The sequence below is a fragment of the Sorex fumeus genome, unplaced genomic scaffold (assembly GCF_029834395.1).
Source record: "Sorex fumeus unplaced genomic scaffold, SorFum_2.1 ptg000047l, whole genome shotgun sequence".
NCBI lineage: Eukaryota > Metazoa > Chordata > Mammalia > Eulipotyphla > Soricidae > Sorex > Sorex fumeus.
Genome location: NW_026606104.1, coordinates 4,571,980 through 4,590,467, shown reverse-complemented (window position 1 = coordinate 4,590,467; position 18,488 = coordinate 4,571,980). Strand labels below are relative to the sequence as shown.

At 64.5% G+C, this 18,488-nt stretch overlaps 2 protein-coding genes across 8 annotated transcripts; both read right to left on the bottom strand.

Annotated features, from left to right (window-relative positions):
- Window positions 1–1,471: 1,471 nt before the first annotated feature.
- EFNA4 (ephrin A4) lies at window positions 1,472–5,286 on the bottom strand. The gene is made up of 4 exons (XM_056123800.1): window positions 5,111–5,286; window positions 2,690–2,985; window positions 2,385–2,453; window positions 1,472–2,062 (listed from the first exon to the last, which is right to left on the bottom strand). Exons 1-4 carry the CDS (start codon window positions 5,221–5,223, stop codon window positions 1,926–1,928), a joined length of 615 nt encoding a protein of 204 aa, XP_055979775.1. The 5' UTR covers window positions 5,224–5,286; the 3' UTR covers window positions 1,472–1,925.
- Window positions 5,287–6,486: 1,200 nt separating this feature from the next.
- Window positions 6,487–18,213, bottom strand: ADAM15 (ADAM metallopeptidase domain 15). 7 transcript variants are annotated; one of them, XM_056123779.1, is made up of 23 exons: window positions 18,052–18,213; window positions 16,913–17,019; window positions 16,361–16,437; window positions 15,784–15,862; window positions 15,591–15,667; window positions 15,315–15,507; window positions 13,030–13,092; window positions 12,882–12,950; window positions 12,643–12,812; window positions 12,447–12,531; window positions 11,743–11,891; window positions 11,484–11,658; window positions 11,267–11,359; window positions 10,744–11,048; window positions 10,465–10,660; window positions 10,233–10,310; window positions 9,753–9,825; window positions 8,720–8,858; window positions 8,375–8,444; window positions 7,777–7,848; window positions 7,286–7,357; window positions 6,891–7,015; window positions 6,487–6,814 (listed from the first exon to the last, which is right to left on the bottom strand). In XM_056123779.1, exons 1-23 carry the CDS (start codon window positions 18,128–18,130, stop codon window positions 6,772–6,774), a joined length of 2,589 nt encoding a protein of 862 aa, XP_055979754.1. In that variant the 5' UTR covers window positions 18,131–18,213; the 3' UTR covers window positions 6,487–6,771. The 7 variants fall into 7 exon arrangements, with proteins under 7 accessions (XP_055979754.1, XP_055979758.1, XP_055979762.1 ...); XM_056123783.1 differs by lacking the exon at window positions 7,286–7,357 and having other exon boundaries at window positions 18,052–18,212; XM_056123781.1 differs by lacking the exon at window positions 6,487–6,814 and having other exon boundaries at window positions 6,890–7,015; window positions 7,637–7,848.
- Between the last annotated feature and the right edge of the window lie 275 nt (window positions 18,214–18,488).

The window sequence follows — 18,488 nt, the reverse complement described above, 5'->3', positions numbered from 1 at the left end:
TCTGGGAGCGCGCGCGCGCCGGGGTGCGGGGACGCCGCGGGGCCCCGCGTCCGCGCTCTCGCGCTCTTATCAGCTGCGGATCCGCGCGCCGGCGCCGGGCTCGGCAGCGCGCGCGCCGGCGGGGTCGGCCCGGCCCGGCCCGGCCCGGCGAGGGTGTGGGCTCCGCGGGGAGCAGGGTGGGCCGCTCGCGGGGCTCCGTGCGCTCCCCGGCCCGCCCCCACGCCGTCCGGGGCTGCACGGGAGATGGGCCGCTGGAGCAGTGACAGTCGGTTGCCACGCGACACTTAGACACCCCCCCCTGCTTGACAGTTGACACGGAACTGGAACCCAGTACCCAAAGACGGAGCCTGTAGCGCCTCCTGCAGCTCAGCCCGCGCCAGCCCTGCGCCCCGGCGGAAGATCGCGCTCCGGGATGCGGGCCCCGGTACCCAAACGCGCGAGCCCGCGACACCCATCGCCGTGGCTTTTCCCGAAAGTGGCGGCCAAGGGTTCCGGGGGGCAGTCCTGCACCCCGGGAAGGCGGCGAGGGGCACGGTCCGCCCGAGGGCCGGGCGGTGGTGCGCCAGGCGGCGGGGGAGGGGAGCGCCAGCTAGCCGCGCGCTGTCTGTCAGGCGCTGGACCCCCGGCACCCCCCGGCCCCCCGCGTGTTCACACGCCGCCTCTCGCTGCCGCAGCCGGACGAGCTAATCAGCACAACATCCACCTATCGATCGCTGGCCGGGCGCCAGGCGGGCCGGCACGGCGCCAGCGCTGGCTGCGGGGCACCGGGCCGCGAGTGGAGTGCGGGGCGGGGTGGGGGGGAAGGGGCGCCCCGTCCCCGGCTCCACCCAGGACCCCCGTTTGGAAAGAGGGCTCCGTCTGGCCCGGGTTTCGGGGAGATCGGAGCCTCGCCAGCCAGAGGTGGGGAGAGCGACCGGGCGGCGGAGAGCAAAGGGGGCCCTCCCTCCTCGCCCCACCCCCTCCTCCTTATAAAAGCGCAGAACAAAGAGGCCGCTGGGGAAGGAGGCTTTGATCTGACCCACCTCCCCAGTTCTAGGCCAGGCACCGCCCAGAGCGCCCGTGGGGTGTGTGGGGGGAGGGAGGGAAGGGAAATCCAGCTCTGGGGACCCAGAAGTCCTGAAATCCAGGTGCTGGCTCTCTCCCACCCCTCTTCCTGGCCCCTGGCGGCAAGCAGGGCTCCCAGGTAAGGGAGTGCCCCCTCTCCCCGGGGGCTGGCTGGGTCACGGCAGCACCTGCTCCTCCCCAGCACTGGAAGCCAGTTCCAAGGTGGGAGAGGATGCCAAGCGGGTCCACAGCTGCCGCTGGCACCCACCCCACGCTGCCCGTAGGGCGCCCACTGAGGCCTGGCTCTGACGGCCTGGGCACAGCTGGTGAGGAGGTCAGGCCAAGCCAGCCAAGAGCGCGGGCCACAGGGAATCCTGGTGTCCAGGAGAGATCTGTGGAGCAGCCTGTCCGCTGGGCGTGGGGCACAGATGACAATTTATTGAGGGTTTGGTCCAGATACTTATAAAAATACAAAGTGGCATGAACAGGGATGTCATGCCAAGTCCATCTTCACAGAAGACATGTGACTGATCCTCCCCCCGGAGGGAAAGGTGCTGCCTTGGGGAAGAGGTGCCAGGGTGGTGGATGCAGATGGCAAGCCTGGCCCTCTTCCTCACCCTGGCCGGTCATCCACCTGTCTGTCGCTGGGGGCTTGGGCTCTGGCCCCCTGCAGGTTCAAGGATGCAGTGCCACCAAGTCCTGTGTTCCTGGGGGCCGGGGTGGCGCAGACCATGGCAGGCTATCCCACGCTCCTCTTCACACAGGGCCAGCACCCGGCCGGGGTCCGCAGGCCCCTGCCCTCCAAGGTCCTCTCACAGGGTTCCAGGGGCCACTGGACCGAGTTTAGGGGCAGCGCCCCCTGCAGGGCATCCGGGGAGGGCTCAGAGAGCTCGCAGGAGCCTCAAGATGGGAAATAGCAGCAGCAGCAGCACACAGAGGGGGCTGGGGGCGCCTCCCCCTCGCCACCCGGATGTGCCGCTCTCTCCGGGGCTCCCCACAGGATGGGCCGACTCGGACTCTGTGAAGGGCAGGGTGGGCATTGGTGGGGGCCCCAGCTTCTGCCTGCCACCCTCTGAGCTCATCACTCTCCAAAATCAGCCGTCCCTTCCCCTCACCTACCTCCTAATCCAACTTCCAAGGCTCCCCCCAAACTGCCACGGCTGGCCACCCGCTCAGGGGAGGCCTGGACGGGCCTTGCCCCCCCACCTCGAGACGCCAGCCACCCAGGCCCGAAGCTGGATGAGGGAGCCCCTCCTGAACTCAGAGTCTCATGCTCCCCCCTCCCTCATTACCAACAGCCCCCCAGACCAGCAGGGGTTCCGAGCACCCCGCATACTTACTGCTCTCCTTGCAACAGACAGACACCTGCAGCCTCAGGCACTGGCCGGGACTCTCTGGAGTGGGCACCGCTGGGCGGGGGGCGGGGAGAAGTGAGCACAGTGTGAGCTGCCCACCCCAACCCCCAGCATTGCCGCTCTCCTCCAGAGCTGTGCCCCGGGATCAGGCCCCATTCTTGCCCCTCCTCCTCTCCTGGGCCCCCTTCCCAAGCCCTCTTCCTTCTAGAAGGCCCTGTCAATCCTGGGCCAGCCCCCTCCCGGCCCTCTCTTCCTCCACCTCGGCCCTGAGAGTGCCCCCATCCACTCACAGATGTAGTAGTACGTGTCTCCAGGCAAGAACTCGAAGCCGAGCGAGAAGGGCGTGAAGCGCTGGATCTTCTCTGAGAAGCGGACGGGGCCCAAGGGGGCGAAGGGCCGAGAGCATTCCCAGCGCTTGAAGGCCCGGGGCCCCTCGGCCCGGCAGGCCTGGTAACCCTGCCAGTCCACCATGTACAGCGCAAAGCTCTCGGGGCCTCCTGGCGGGCCCGGGCCCTCGTAGTGGGGGCAGAAGATGTCTAGGTAATCGTTGAGGCCCAGCTCCACCACCGCATCACCTCGAAGCAAGCTGTGGGTGTGGGGAAGGAGGCAGGGGCTCAGGGAGGAGGGTGGCACAGGCCCCCCAGGGCCATCAGGTCCCGGCCAGCACCCCCAACCCTCACCCGGGAGGGGGCTGCTCCGCAAGGCCCAGGTTCCCAGGAGTCGCAGCTCTGGGCAAGGAACGAGTGAAGGCCTCACCAGCTCAGAGAGGCTGAGGGGCTGCGTGTCTCCAAGGGGAGAAAGCCGTGCCCACCCTGCCCTTCCCGCCCGAGCTGCCACCCACCTCTCCATCCCCAGCGCCCCCAGTGGGCGTGGCCTGGCACCTGCATCTGAGAAACGGAGGGTGCTGTGAAGGAGCAGAGGGACAGATGTGAAAGTGTGGACTGGGTGCAGGGTGCAGGCACAGCCAGAGCCAGCCAGGGCAGCAGCACCCGAGACATGGAGGACCAGGCTTCCCTTGATGCACTCACTGACCTACTGCTTGGATCTGGGGTCACACCAGTGGTGCTCAGAGCTTACTCTGGCTGTGTCCAGGGATCACTCCTAGAGATGCTTGGGGGGCCATATGGGATGCCAGGGATCGAATCCGAGTCAGCCAGGAGCAAGGAAAGCGCCCTACCTGCTGTCCTATCGCTCCAGCCTCTGCTAGAAAGAACCCCAGGGTCAGGCCAGAGGAGAGGCAAGGGGGTGCTTCCACTCCCCCCCAGGGCAAGGACATGCCAGAGGAGTGTGGGTCATCCGACTGTCATCCAACCCTCAGCCCGAGCACCGAGGGACACCGAGCAGAATGGGAGGCTGGCCACGCTGTGCCCCCATCATTCCTCCCTCCATCAGCTTCCGGGGACCCGCTTCCCCAGGCCCACTACACACAGAACCCCACCGGACTAAACCAAACCTCCAACTGCCTCTCAATGAGTAACCCCAGGACCACCGTGCAGCAGGTGGCTGGATTAGAAATGCAGATTCCTGGGCTCAGGGCCCCAGACAACACAAGCTAGATCTTGGCACAAGTGTGTGCAAGGCCCCCGGTGTCTGGAAGGGGTCCTGCACCAGGTCCTTCTCCACCCAAAATTTCGTGGGTCCAATCGAAGAACCAGAAACCTTAGGGTGAGTGGCTGGGGGGCAGGGACTGGAATCTTGAACGTTCTTCCAAGCGATTCAGGGGCACTGGGCTGGAACAGGGAGAGGAATTCCCACTGCAGGACAATAGCACTTATGACAGTGCATTGGTATTATAATGACCCGGGCAGAGATCTGCCCTGGAAAGGGGGGTCAGCTCCCAGAGGGCAGAGTCTAGCTGGTTATCTCTGGAATCCCCTAAACACAGGCCCGGGCACCACACAGGATGAGTAAAATGTTAGCGAGCTAACACACGTCAGAGGCGCAGATTGTCTCAAGTAGGAAAATCAGAAAGGAAAACAGATGGAGAAAACAGAGAGGCAGGGAGAAACCAGGAGGAGGATGGAAGCAAGCAGCAGAAAAACACCGAGGTTCAAAAGCAGGGAAAGAAATCAGAGCTGGCTTCTGCAGAGAGTGCCTCGAACACTCAGGGCAGCCGGCCTGCTTTCCCAGGGGTCCGGGTGTTATTAGCCCATTGTACAGATGAGATAACTGAGGTCAGGGAGGTCAAACAAGTCGCCCAAAGGTGAATCAGCCAGGAGGGCAGGCTGAGACGAGACGGAGCCAGAGGGCCCCAGAGAACTCCCGAAGGAGGTGGGCAGCCTCGCGGGACCGGCCCAGGTCGCGGCGCCACCACCCGCGCTCCCGAAGCCCCTTCCCTCCCTCCGTCCCAAGTCCGCCCGCCCCAGCGAGCCGGGAAGCGCCCCCCAAAAAGCGGCGCGGGGGACGGGCGGCGGGGGGCGGGGCTCGGAGCGCGGGCCAGGACCCCCCCCCCCCGCCCCGCGCCCGGCTCCCGGACTCCAGCCCCCGCGCTCGGGGCGCGAGTGCTCCGCCGCGCCCACACGTGCGGGAGGAGTGGGGGGCGCCCCGCACGCGCCGCGCCCCTCCCCCGCCCCTCCCCCGCCGACTCAGACAAAGGAGTCCCGGCGCGCGGCCCGGCGCGGGCAGCGGCGCGCACGGAGCGGGGCCGGCGGCGCGCCCGGCCCGAGAGCGCGCGGGCCCGGCCGGCGGCGCCCGGGGTTCGGCCCGGCTACCTGGGGTTACTGGAGTTCCAGTAGAGGGGATGGCGAAGGCCCGAGCCCCCGCGGAGAGGGGAGCAGAGGAGCGCGGCCCAGAGGAGCGTCCGCAGCAGGGGCAGCAGCCGCATCGCCCCCCGGGCTCCGGTCCGCTCCGGTCCGGCCCGCCCCGGCCCGCTTCGCAGTGGCGGCGAGAAAGGTACAAAGTGGAAGGTGGTGGGGTGGGGGGGTGCTCCGAAAAGGGGGGTGGGGTGCGGAGACTCGCGGGCCACGCCCCGGGATAACTTTCCACCAATGGGGGCGTGGCTCCGCCCCCCTGCTCCCCGCCGAGTCGCCTTAACCCTCGGCGCGCCACCTCGTAGGCGCCGGCTCGGCCCGGCCGGGCCAGCGGGAGCCGGGGAGGTCCCGCCGGCCGCTAGGAAGTGCTTCCAGGAAGGCTGAGTCTTTCGTGGCTGCCTTGGGACGCGGAGGAGAGCCTCGTTAGAAGTTTGGAGGGTTTGGGGCCAAAGAGATAGTACAGCGGGGAGGGTGTTGGCCTTGCCCGGGGCCGACCCGGATTCAGTCTTCAGCATCCCCTAGGGTCCCCTGAGCACCGCCAGGGGTAACCCGAGCATCGCCGGGTGTGGCCCAAAAACCATTAAAAAAAAAAGTTCCGGAGGATTTCTCTAGGAGCACACGCCCTTTACCCCAAGAGGAAAGTGAGGCACGGACGAGGACCGGCCACATTTTTCTTTGCACATCTAGGGGTAGCGCCAGGGGAAGGGACAGATCGCTTCCTGGGACTGCCCGCCCCACTTGACACACGCACGCTTCATTTTCACTGGCCAGCTCCATGCCCACCTCGGGGTTGGCGCGGGTCCCTTCTCTTGCCCACACCTTGGTTCTGGGCTCCCAGTCCTGAAGACGAGGTAATAAGGTGGTTGCGGCCTGTACAAAGCACCTTTGTTCCCCAGCCCTCAGGTGGGGGCGGAGGAGGGGGAGGAGGCAGGTGTGCGGCCTTGGGATCGTGGGAGCCGCCGCCGCCCCTCTCCGCCCTGGCTCCGGGGCTCCGGGAACAGGGGCCAGACAGACCCACGTTTCCCGGACACTGTCGCAGTGGGGGATGGGGGGGCAGCGGCTGCATCAACTGGGCCGGGGGTGACCATCATCCCCCGAGTTGGAGCCGAGGACCAGCCTGCTGAGGGTGGTAAAGGGCGTGCAGCTCCACGTAGCTCTGGACTGCACGGAGGGCCACCCGGGGCTGGGCAGGAGCAAGCCGCGAGCAGCAGGCCGACACGCGCTGACCCCAGCCGGGAATCGCCCTCCCGCTCCGTCTACCTCCGAGGCGGCAGCGTCCCCTGGCGGCCAGACCTGGAACCGCAACCGGGGCGACCCGGACAAACTCCAAGACGCTGTTCCCAGTTCTCACTTTTATTGCGACCGTCCTCTAGAAACAAGCGGTGCACGTCTCCCCCAGCCCCGGCCAGCGCCCAGCCCCTCCCCAACTTCAGTCTGCAGCTGCTAGGCGGATCCCCAGGGTGATGCTCTAGAGCTCCTGAAGGTGCCCGGGGTCGCGGGACGCCAGCTCCATCGCGGCTGGGCTCCTTCAGTCATCGCGGGTGGGGGGACCCCAGGGGTGGGGGGCGGTCGGCCTCTAGATGTCCTAAGTCACGGCAGAGGCAGCGGAGCCCCAGGAGAGGTTAGAGGTAGAGCGAGGACGCTGCAGGGGGCGGCGGCGCAGGCCTGCGGTGAGGGAGGCCAGAGTTGGTGGAGGGCTCCTTTGCCTGCCCATCCACCCTCAGCCCCCTTCTCCACCTACCTGGAGGGGACCACTGAAGGCGGAAATCCAGCTTCTGGGCTGGGTGCGTCCCCTGAAGGGCGCCTGCCCTGGGGGTCGGTGGGCAGTGCCTTCCGTGGGGGTGGGGGCTTGGCGGGCCCCAGAGACTGAGAGAGAGAAGGCAGGGGGGTCGCTTGGGAGGGCGTCACACTGCCCCTTCCCATGCCCCAGTGCTGGGGAACACCAGCTGGGTCAGGGGCAGCATCAGTGGTCACCTCTGTCTCCAAACAAACCTGTCACCACTAAAGAAGCCACTGGGGCACCGAAGGGACATCTCACCATGGCCACCACCGCCACGGCCACCACCGCCACGGCCACCAGCACAACAGCCCTAGGTGGGGGAGGAGGCTGTGCCCTTCTCTTTCCCACACTGTTACCTTGGGGCGCCTCACCACTGGGTCAGCGGGCAGAGGGCGGTTAGGGGGATTGGGTCGATCCGCCAGCTCAGCCTGGACAGAGAGAGGGGCAGTGGCTTGTGAGAGCACCGCCAGGGGCAGTGGCATGCAGAGGTTCTCCCCTGGGGTTTAAGTCGACATGCAGAGTCAGCCAGAGGGTAGGAGTGAAACGGACATGCGCACAGGGCTGGGGTGCATGCCAGCAGATATCCTGGGGGGCTGGAGGGGCAAGGGGTGGGGTGGGGAAGGTATGGGTCCTCGTGGTGTCCCTGGATGGCTGCAGTCCCGCCGCTGACCACCAGGTGGTGGTAGAAACCAAGGCAGGAGGCTCACCCTTTGCTGCATCTGGGGCTCAGAGTGTCTGAAGGCGGAGGGGCACCCTGGTCCCCGAATGAAGAGCACCGCTGGCAGGGAACAGGGATGAGAGCTGAGGCTTGGCGCCAAGCTTCCCACCTGCCCTGGGCCAGATTTACCTGGAGTCTCTTGCGTACAGGGTCAGGAGGCAGCGGCCTGGAGGGGGCGGCCGGGAAGCCGCCAGCGCTTGCCTGCGAGAGAGGCAGAGTGGACAGGCGCGGCAGCAGGAGCAGAGACAGATGTGGACAGAAGGGGTTAGTGGTTAGTGCCAGAGGGGTGCTGGGCTGGGGCAGGGGCCGGTGCATGCGGTTATCCAGTTGCATTCAGAGGGCTGACCTGTGTCGATGGGGTTTGGGGCAGGTGCACTCACCTACCCTTCTTCCTACACGTGGTGACCTGGGCCTTGGTGGGTCCTGGTACACCCAAGGCGGTTCTGAGTGCCACCAACCATCCCTGGCCCTGTGGGGCCACTGCTTGGAGCCCAGGCCACCCCCCACCCCAGAGAGTTCCACGCATCTTCCTGTGGGTGGTGGCCCCACCCCCTGCTTGTCCACTCTGTGTCTGGGCCTGTGGCTGGGTCAGGGGGAGTCCAGGGGGAGGCTGGCCTCACTCCTTGGGTGCTGGAATCTCTGAGCCTAGGGCCATCCGTCCGTTCGCCTGGACTCCTGGTCTGGAGGGGGTATGGGTGGGGGGCCCTCCACTGGCATCCCAGCTCACCTTGGCACCTGGCGTCAGCAAGGTCCTCTGCGGGGGTCCTGGGCGTTCTGGGGGGATGGGCTGGGCTGCCCTGAGCATGGAGAAGGGCCAGCTCAGCCCCATGCTCTCTCACCCTCCAGCGGCCCGTCTTGGAGCAGGGCTGGTGGCTGGCTTGGGCCAGACCAGCAGGCTGGAAGTTGACAGCCCTGGGGAGGACCACCCTTAGCCAGCCCGGGGCTTTCTGGGAACAGGGGACTTGCATGCTTCCTGGGGTACAGGTAGGGAATGGAGACCTGTGGTGTGGGGGGTCAGGATCAGGGCACAGGGGCTGCAGGGCTGGGACAGAGCTGTTGAGGGAGCCGGTACCTGTATTGGCAGCTGGGCCCCTTGAGCTGGCAGAGCCTCTGGCGGAGGCGGGCACGGTGCCAGTAGCTGGCACCAAGGAGCACCAGGACCAGCAGTAGCAGGAGGCTGAGGAGCAGCCCGGTGGTCAGGGAGCTGGTTGCTATGGGTGAGGGATGGTCCAGAGATGAGCAGGGAGGCCTGGGATAGGGCTTGGGGGCAGAGCACCTGCCGGCAGGTGGGGAGCCCTGAGTTTGATCCCTGGAATTGGCCCACATGGCTTAATGCTCTCCCTGGCGCCAGAGCCATGGCCTGGGCACGCGGCCACTACCGCAGACAACAGCCAGAGGAAGAGAAAGGAGGCAGGAAGGGGAACCAAGGGGCTGGAGCACAGACTTGGAGGGAGCCCCAGGTTTGAGCCCTGACACTGCATGCTCCTGAGCACTGCTGGCAAGGCCAAAAACATATTACAAAATAAAATATGCAGGCGGGGAGGAAAGGGGAAGGGCGGAAAACAAAGGTGAAGAGGAGGGCTGAGAGCCCTCTACCCAAAATGGGGCGGGGGGGGGCAGACAGGGAAGATCACGTGACTGAGTACAGGGCACTTAGGATTTGATCCTTGGTGCCACACAGGCCCCCTCTGCTGCTGGGCGTGGCTCTGGAGGAGCCCGACAATGCTGGGTGGCCCCGGCACCCCAGGACTGCAGACCTGAGCAGCCCCTCACACAGACGCGAGCACCAAGCCCCCAGCCTGGTTTATTGAGCGTCACTGGGCAGAGCCCCCAGACTCCCTCAGCACTATTTGGGAGGCCCCTCCCCCACAAAAATATATATATCTTTACTTCTGGTTTGATTTTGGGGCTATACCAAGCAGTGTTCAGGGCTCACTCCTGGTTCTGTGCTCAGGAGTGCCTGGCAGGGCTCAGGGATTCTATGTAGTGCCAGGGCTCAATCCCAGGTCCCCTCTGTGCAAGGCAAGGGCCCTACCCACTGTACTATGTCTCTGGCCCTTCAACTTCTTTATAATTAAGAAAAGGGGGAGGCACAGAAAGGACACCTCTGCTCTGGACAGCGCAGTCGGGGGGTGTCCAGCCCTCCTCGCAGTGACAGTTGCCATCGCTGTTGCAGACCTAGGAAGGAGGACAAGCAGTGAGGGGCCTGTCAGGCTGCGCACCAGCCCCCTGTTTTCCCAGACCGTGGATAGGCCATGCCTGAACTTTGGGGTGGCAGTCTCTATCCTGGCCAGGGCCAGCGGGTGCTGAGTGCCCTGCCCCGGGGATCCTGGCACTGGGGGTTTTCCCTGGCCAGCTTGAATCCCCACAGGATGAGGCCCCACCTAGCTGTGCCTATCTGAGAGTCGCAGAGACAGCTCAAAGAGGCTGGGTAAGTTTCCCCAAGTCACACAGCTAGAAAACGGTGGAGCAGGGCTTCAAGGTCAGGCCTGTTCTACGCCAAGTCCCCCCCCACACGCACACTTTCTGGGGTGGAGGTGGGGGATGCTCCCTGCATCCCTTCCATCTCTCAGGAGCCAGCTCACCCCATGCCCGTGGCATCTGCTGCGACATTTCTGTGCTCCCAGGAGGCCAGCGGGTTGGCACCGCTGCTCGATGCAGACCTTTTGGCAGGAAGGAAGAGCAGAGGTCACGCACCTCTAGGTGCTGGGAGCCCCCTGTCCAGAGGGAAATGCCCAGGTTTCCTTGCAGACCCCAAGTCTGTGCTTGAGGGTAAGATGTTGACCCTGCCCACCCAGACCCTTACAGGCTGCTCACCAGGCCAGGGCCGCAGGTGGTGCCCGGCAGCGCCAGGAGCGGCTGTGCCACGTCGCTGCCCAGGTCCAGGCGCATGCGGCTGCAGTTGAGCCGGGTGCCATTGGCGTTCAGGACCTCCCAGTGCAGCTCTGCAGCCGTCCCCAGGAAGGGCCGCGCGCCGCCCCCTTGGCACTGGAGCTGCCCGCAGATGACGTCACTGGGGCGAGAGGCGAGGTGGGGTCAGCGGGAGGGCGTGGAGACTGCCACTAGCCCTGGGAGAAGCCAGGGTCCCCCACGCACCTGGGCGCGCAGGCCACATAGCTGCCATTGGGGTGGCGCCCGCAGCTCCCAAACGCGTCACCCCGTGTGTTGGCTGCCCGCAGGCAGGGCAGCGCGGCGGGCCGGGCCCCCGGGCCCCAGAGCACCTGGCACTGCTGGGCGTAGGACGCACAGCGCCCCCGCATGCACACGGCTGTGCCGCCGGCGCACGGCTCGCCATCCCCCAGGCCCACATCTGCGGGGCACTGTGCGCTGTCTCCTGGGCAGAATTCCGGCAGGTCACAGTCCCCTCGGGCCGGGCGGCACTGCCAGCCAGCAGGGCGCAGCTGCGGGAGTTAGGTGAGAAAAGTGTGAGTGCCCCAGACGGCGGTGCCGCCCTTTTCCTCCCACTTGGAGCTGTGAGCTCAGGCCGAGGAGACCAGTATGCCCACCTGGAAGGGTTTTAAAGGAACGTGTGTGTGTTGAGGGGCCACACCCGACAGTGCCAGGGATGGAACCCAGTTCATAGAAAACAGCCGCCCACTGTCCTGTTCCCCCCGCCCACCTGGCAGTTCTGACAGCAGGGTTCCTGGGAGGCACACTGCGCCCCTGGCCGCAGCTGACAGGTGAAGTAGTCACAGCAGGGGTCATTGCAGTCCTGGGGGGCGCAAAGTGGTGGTGGGGGAGCTCAGACTGGGGCCCCTCCGCAACCCCACATCACAGCACCCCTGTCTGCAAGGGCTCAGGGCTGAGGCTGGGGGTGGGCGGGTGGGTGGGCTCACGTCAGGGAAGCCGCAGTCACACTGCTCCCCCGGCTCCACAAGCTGGTTTCCACACAGGCTGCCCAGGGCGCGCTGACCAGACGTCTGGTCAAAAAGACAGCTGCCCATGCCGGCCTGCAGGGCCCTCTCCAGCGCCTGGCGGCTGCAGTTGCTAAACTTCAGGCCCGGCAGGAAGCTTGAGTGGGGAGAGCGGCAGGAGGTCAGTGGTGCCCACCTGCTGCACCCCCGTTCCCCCTTCTCCACACCCAAGGTCACTCACTCTGTGGACGCCTCCATGATGCAGGTCTTGGCAGGGGCCGGGCCTGGACAGGGGCAGCTGTTCCCAGGCAAGTCATGGTCCAGGCCCAAGCTGTGGCCCAGCTCATGGGCGATGGAGGAGGCAACTCCCAGGATGCTGGTGGAATGGTCCTGTCAGTGGGGAGGGGGCACCCCAGCTCCAGCACCCGCCTGGCTGCTGCTCTCGCCTCCGTCCCCTCCAGGGCCTGCAGCCTCCGCCTCCCTCCTTAAATTCTTCTACCGGAGGCGAGCCCAGCCCTTGATGGCAGGGAGGTTCCCGTCTGTCCCCCTGACCCCCCACCTGGACCAGCAGATCAGCTCTGTCCTTTGAGCCTCAGCTGCACCCCACTCCCTGCCAGGAAATGGGCAGCGGGCAGGGAATGGTTCCAGGCTGAGCAAAGGAGGCCCGTGCTGCTGGAGGGTGTGTGCAGGGGCCCTGTTCGATCCCCGCCACCACAGGGTCCTCAGAGCACCAACACTGGAAATGACCATCTGCAGTGGTGAGCCAGGAGAAGCCCCTGAGCACAGCTGGGTATAACTCCCCCCCCCAAAAAAAAAAAACAGAAAAGAAAAGAAAGGGATGGGAAGAGCTCATGGTCACAGAAGAAGTGACACAGCACGGAGCCTGAGACAAAGGTCCCAGCATGCACCCAGCTTTGTTGGCCCCGAGATGCAGAGTCGGCTCACCATGTTGACGCCTCCCGAGAGCTCTGGGGAGCAGATGGAGTTCTGCACGGTGAGCCCCACGGACGGCCCAGAGAATACAGTTGCACTGGGGACCAAGAGGCAAAGGTCAGGGGCCATGGTCTGGAGGGCCCAAGCTCCAGGGCTCTGGCAGAGAGGGAAGGACTGTGGGATTGGGCCACTGAGCCCTGGGCCTTACGTCACCAGCTGGGCACTGTCGTGTGGTAGTCTGGGCAGCAAGTCTATCCGGCGCCAGCGCAGGAAGTTGTCGAGAGTGACCCCAGGGTCCTGGCTGATTTCCACCAGGTCGTGCTGGGTCCAGGCTTCCAGGCCCACGAGTGCCACCCGGACATTGAGGGGCCGGAAGAACTGAAAGGGAGTGGGATCAGGAGGGGCGCTCACGGCCGGGCTGGCCGGGGCTGAGTCCCCCACACTCACCGTATCCACGAACATCGCCACCTCGAGCGAGCGGTTCAGCAGCTGCTGGGAGTCCGGGTACCTCTGCACCTGAGGGTTGAGAGTAGGGAGAGTGACAGCGGGGGTCGTATGGGGTCAGGTGGGCTCAGGGCACTGCCCGTCAGCTCACCTCAGAATGATCGGCCACGATCACCAGCTCCACGGTTTTGGTCTCTGTCACCACATCTCGTTTCTGCAGTGGGCAAGAAGGACCTCACGAGGCTGGGCATAGCACAAGGCCCTGCTGCACCCCACATGCACCGACATCCATACCTGAGTTCCACTACCCAGTGCCCAAGTCCCAGACACACAGAAGCAGCAGCACAAGGAAAGGGAGGGAGGAAGGAAGGACAGAATCCGATGGAGCCGGAGGGGTGGGACAGCAGGGAAGCCTTGCACACTACCAACCCTGGTTTGGTCCCTAGCACTGCACAGGAACCCCCAACCGCCAAGCAGCACCAGGAGGGATCCCTGAGCACTGCTGGAAGTAGCCCAACTCCTCCCCAAACACCTATCCTAAATAAAAGAATTTAAATAAAATTAAAAGAAAATTTGAAAAATGTTTTTTTTTCTTTTTGGGTCACACCCAGCGATGCACAGGGGTTCCTCCTGGCTTTGCACTCAGGAATTACTACTGATGCTCGGGGGACCATATGGGATGATGGGAATTGAACCCTTGTTGGCTGCATGCAAGGCAAAGGCCCTACCTACCCACTGTGCTATTGCTCCAGCCCTTGAAAAATGTTTTGGGTAAATGAGTCAGGTACCCAGCCACACACTGTTCATTCAGTGCCCACTCCTGCCTGTGTGGCCACTAACTGTCCCCCAGCCTGTGTGGCCCACAGAGGAGGGTGTGGATCTTGTTTCACAGACGAACTACCAAGAGCAGTGCCCTGCTTTTCTGACTCCAAGTTCAGTGCGTTTTCCAAATTCTTAAAAGTACTGGGCCCACGTGATACAGCAGGCAGGGTATTTGTCTTGAATACAACCAAGCCAGGTTGATCCCCAGCACCCCAGATGGTCCCCCCACAAGCACTACCAGGAGTGATTCCTGAGTGCAGAGCCAAGAGCAGTCCCTGAGCATTGCCAGGTATGGCTCCCCCAACGAAAAAGTTCTACTTGGCTGGGGAGGTAGGAGATAGTACTGGGGATAAGATATTTGCCCTGCATGTGACTGACTCTGGTTCACTGGTTCACTACTTGGTGCTGTATCTGGTCCCTCAAGCACTGCCAGTCACTCCAGAGCACAGAGCCAGGAATAAATAACCTTGAGTACTAGACTCAAGGCGGTGACTCAAACACATGCACATATACGCTAATAATACTTGGACCAGGGAGACAACTCAAAGGGCTGAGCATATGCTCTGAATGTGGAAAGTCTAGGTTTGAATCCCAGCACCCCATGGACCCTGGAAACTGCTGAGAGTGACCCTCCAAGTTGCCAGGTTACTGACCATATATGTCAGGCCCAGATCTCAGGATTTCACTCACATACTGTTGCATTCAGTCTTCACAGCACCCTACAAACTAACTGGTCTCCCTCCCCATTACACTTTAGGAAAGTGGGTGTTAGGACCTGCTGCTTACAGCTCTGTATTCTATGTGCTCATGTGTGTGTTCTCTGCTTATAGGGTCACAGGTAGAGGAGAAGGTTCACTCAAGTACCTGCATCTGAGCCCTGAGATATACCACGTATTAGTGGAAAGACCTTGGGCAAGTTATTTAACTTCTTTGACCCTACTCACTTAAAAATAGAGCTGGGGCTGGCAAGAGGACAGAAGTTTGGGCCTTACATGCAGCTGAGGCCAGTTTGATCTCTGGTATTGCTGGGGATCCCCAGAAATTTCCCTTGAGCACAGAGCCAAGGTAGTTAACCCTGAGCACTGTTGGGTGTAACTGAAGAGACAAAAGGGGGGAGGGATAGAGCTATCGGGGGTCAGAGAGATGGCCCAATGGGCTAAGTACAGACTTCACATGCAGGAGATGTGAGCTTGATCCCTGACACAGAGCCTGGAGTAACCCCTGTGCAGGGCCAGGTATGGCCCAGAAACAAACAAACAAACAAATAACAGCTATTGAAAGGCCAAGGGTATGACTCAAGTGGTGGGGCACATGCTAGGCTCAGGGTTTGATAGTAATGACAGTGACTTAAGGAGATACAGGACAGTGGGGAAGGCACTCGCCTGTGTGTGGACAACCTTGGTTCCATCCCCAGCGATTCCTAGGGTCCCCCGAGCCAGGAGTGATCCCTGAGCACACAGCCCTGGGGGTACCCTGAGCACTGCCAGCTGCTGAGGGCCCTCTCCTTCCCAGGGGGCCTGGGTGAGTCAAGCCCCACACATGCCTCGTGTGGGCAGGTGCTCCCTGTGTGGGAGGCTCTGAGGGGTGCCCACCAGTCCTGCCATCCGTTCTCACCCGGCGGCCACGGCGTTGTCTGCTGGGGGGCTCTGTTGGAACGTGGCCGGGCACAGGCCCCTGCCTGTTCCAGATGCAGGTGTGGCGTGGTAGCAGAGAGCCACGGATCCGAGAGATGCGGGGAGAAGCTGCCCGGTCCCCGTGTCCCAGCTCCAGGGCATAGCTTCTCTCTGGGGTCAGGACCACCACACCCCTAGGAAGGGGGCAGCAGGTGAGAGTGCTGTGCTCCCTGCCACCCACCCCTGTATTCTCCCCGCTGCCTGGGGTCCCCCGTACCGGAGCCCGGAGCAGGTGCAGATGGATGCCCAGGAGTGCACGTGGCCTCGCACCCGGCCCTGGAAGCAGCAGCTCCCCTGGAGCACAGGACGGCAGAGCCTGAGCCGCTCCCAGCAACTGGTGGGTGGGAGCAGCCAGCCCCCTCCCTGCCTCCTGCCCGCAGGCCAGACCCACATAAGGGGCTTGGGCTCACCAAACTGTGTCCCTCACTGATCACCCGGGTGCCATCAGGCTGGTACCACACCAGGGTTGGGCGGCCGGGGACCAGCTCCCTGCAGGTGAAGAGAAAGAGCGTGGTCGCAGGTGCCTCCGGGCGGGAGAGCTTGGGGTGGACGAGGGCGGGGGAAGCCTCAGCCTTCCTGTTCCCCTCACCGAGGCAGCAGGGCAGAGTGCTCGGGCCATAAGCTCTCGCCAGGCTCTCTGGGTTCTCTGTGGTTCCCCCTGTACTAGCTGTACTGCCATGCGGAGGCAGTTTGACCTCTCCACCCTGACGGTGAGGCCGGGGCCCTCCAGTGCGAGCTCAACAGGCTAAGCATAGGTTTCGTGTGCGGGTTGCTCGGTTTCTATCCCTGACCCTCAGCACTGCGTGGGCCCCCGAAAGCACCACCCAGACTGATCCCCAGCACTAAGCCAGGCCCAGCCCCCGAACTCTGGCAGATGTGACTCCCCCCCAAGTCTAAATAAATCACATCGCAATAAGGACACTGCGGATCTAGTTCCTGAGGATGAAGGGAGCTAGCGTAAACCCAGTGGCCCCACCATTCCCTCACCTGCTTGGCAACAGCTCCAGGACATGACTCTCCCCTTCAAGCTCCAGTTTGATCTGCAAGGCCTCAGGCGGGTGTGTCTGTGGCATCCGAGGACATGTCAGCTCCCCTGGCCCTGCCGGAAGGCCCTCTCCCCTCCCAGGCTCTCTAGAGAGCACCAGCGATGGATGAGCTCACTGGGGGAGGGGGGGTCCCAAGGGAGGGGCCCGGAAGCCCTGCCTGGCCTGGGGCATTGTTCTGGGGGGTTGTTCAAGGAGGCCAAGGAAGGTTTCTGAGCCGCCCCCTTCTCGGCTTCCTGCCCAGAGAGGAAGCTCATGGAGGACCCAGGGAGACTCCAGCCCTTCCTCTGACTCAGCATTAGAATTGGGGTGGGGGGATGGAGGGTGGGTACTGACCCTCTCTAAAAAGGACAGAGGAAGCAAGCCCCCGTCCCCCAGGGGAGAGGAGTAAGTAGGGTCAGGTGTTGGGGTGGGCCGGGAGAGCCTGTCAGCCCTGGACAGTTGCACTGCACTCCTCGTCAGGCTTTCTGAAAATGCCCCACTGAGGGGTGATTACCTCCAGCACCTCAGCTTGGCCGAACTCCGGGTGGTCCCCAAGGGAAAGGACCTCCACGGGTCCACTCCAGGCCCCCTCTGGCCTTGCCTGCTCCTCCTCCGTGCCACCTGCAGGATCCCCACGATATCCCAAGAAAGTGCTGAGACTGGGGACCTGCGCTCAGTATCAAGGTCTCTCTCCCCAGGACCCCCACAGTGCTTGCTCCCCTTGGAGGAACCCTCTCACCAATGTCTGTGGCTCCTCCAGGAGAGAAAAGTTCTGCTGGTCAACCCGGCCCCCTCCTAGCCCCTCGGACCAATCCCAGGTTCTTCCAGGGAACCTCCCCCTGCTCCTGCTGCCCCCCTCCCCCCCAGAACGCCTCCTCTCCACTGGGCAAGTCGCGTGGCGGGCCGCCGGCGCACCCTCCCCTGCCCTCCCATCCGAGACGTGGACACGCCCGTTTCTGGGTGAGCAGAGCAAACACCCCTGATGCCCGGGCAGACACACCCGCTCCCCACAGCCTCCGCTTCCTCTCCGGCCGCCCGCCCCCCACAATGGCCCTCTCTCCGCCCGCCGGACACGCCGCCCCCGCCCCGCTGCCCTCTCGGCCCCCGGCCCGAGACGGCAGCGGGAAGTGAAAGTTCCAAGCAGGAGCCGGGGTCCCAGCCTCTTTTCTGGCCGCCGTTCCCGGCTCCTCCCGGCCCCGCCCGCGCGGCCCGGTCCTGGCGGCATCAGCACCGGGACGAGTGCCGGCCTGGGCGGGGGGCGGTGACAATCCTCCGAGCCGCCCCGCGAGCGGGTGCCCCTCGGCCCTGGCACCCGACGGAGACCCAGCTAGGCCCCGGGAAGGCACAGACGTCAGCCCCGGGCGCACCAACCCCCACCCCCCGCGCCATCCGAGAAGGCGCCGGGCCGGCCCGGCCCCTCCGGCACCTGGCACGGGAGCTGAGAGTCCGCGGGGACCGCGCAGAGGGCGACAGGACGCGGGCCGCAGCATCCCCGTCTGCTCTCACCCCATCTCCCCGTGACCTGGCCCCCGCCCAGGGCGGACGGAGCTCTGGCGGCCGGCTCTCCCAGGCCGACCCGGGTACCCCGATGCCTGCCCACTTCCCAGTGCCTCCTCCCGGTTCTCCCCGGCCCACTCCCGGCCCGACACTCACCTATATTGGGGAGCGGCCGGGAAGGCAGTGGGCTGCCCGCGCCAAGGAGCCCCAGGGCCCAGAGCAGCGCCAGCCGCATGGCAGCGGAGCCCCGGGCCGGGCGAGGGCAGCAGGTGCGGAGCGTTGCTCGCTGGAGCGGTGGCTGCAGGGTCTGCCCAGCTCACCCAGCCGCGCGGTGCCGCCTCCGGGGCCGCCCCGCTGCCCAGGCCCCTCCCCGAGACCCCGCCCCTAAGAGCCTGGCTCTGCTCCGGGAGGCTCCGCCCCGCCCGACTCAGGCCCCGCCCCTAAGAGCCAGGCCCTGCTCCCAAGAGGCTCCACCCCGGCCGAGTCAGGCCCCGCCCTCCAGGAGGCCCCGCCCCCTAAGAGCCAGGCTCTGCTTCGGGAGGCTCCACCCGCCAGAGTCATGCCCGTCCCCTAAGAGCCAGGCTTTGCTCCAG

Coding starts and splice junctions, on each gene's coding strand:
- ADAM15 (XM_056123779.1), bottom strand. CDS start 18,130: ATGCGGCTGGCGCTGCTCTGGGCCCTGGGGCTCCTTGGCGCGGGCAGC. Junction 15,668..15,783: donor TCAGTGAGGGACACAGTTTG/GTGAGCCCAAGC, acceptor CCTGTGCTCCAG/GGGAGCTGCTGCTTCCAGGG. Junction 11,892..12,446: donor TCTCGGGAGGCGTCAACATG/GTGAGCCGACTC, acceptor CCCCACTGACAG/GACCATTCCACCAGCATCCT.
- EFNA4 (XM_056123800.1), bottom strand. CDS start 5,223: ATGCGGCTGCTGCCCCTGCTGCGGACGCTCCTCTGGGCCGCGCTCCTC. Junction 2,986..5,110: donor TGGAACTCCAGTAACCCCAG/GTAGCCGGGCCG, acceptor CCACACCCACAG/CTTGCTTCGAGGTGATGCGG. Junction 2,454..2,689: donor AGACACGTACTACTACATCT/GTGAGTGGATGG, acceptor CCCCCCGCCCAG/CGGTGCCCACTCCAGAGAGT.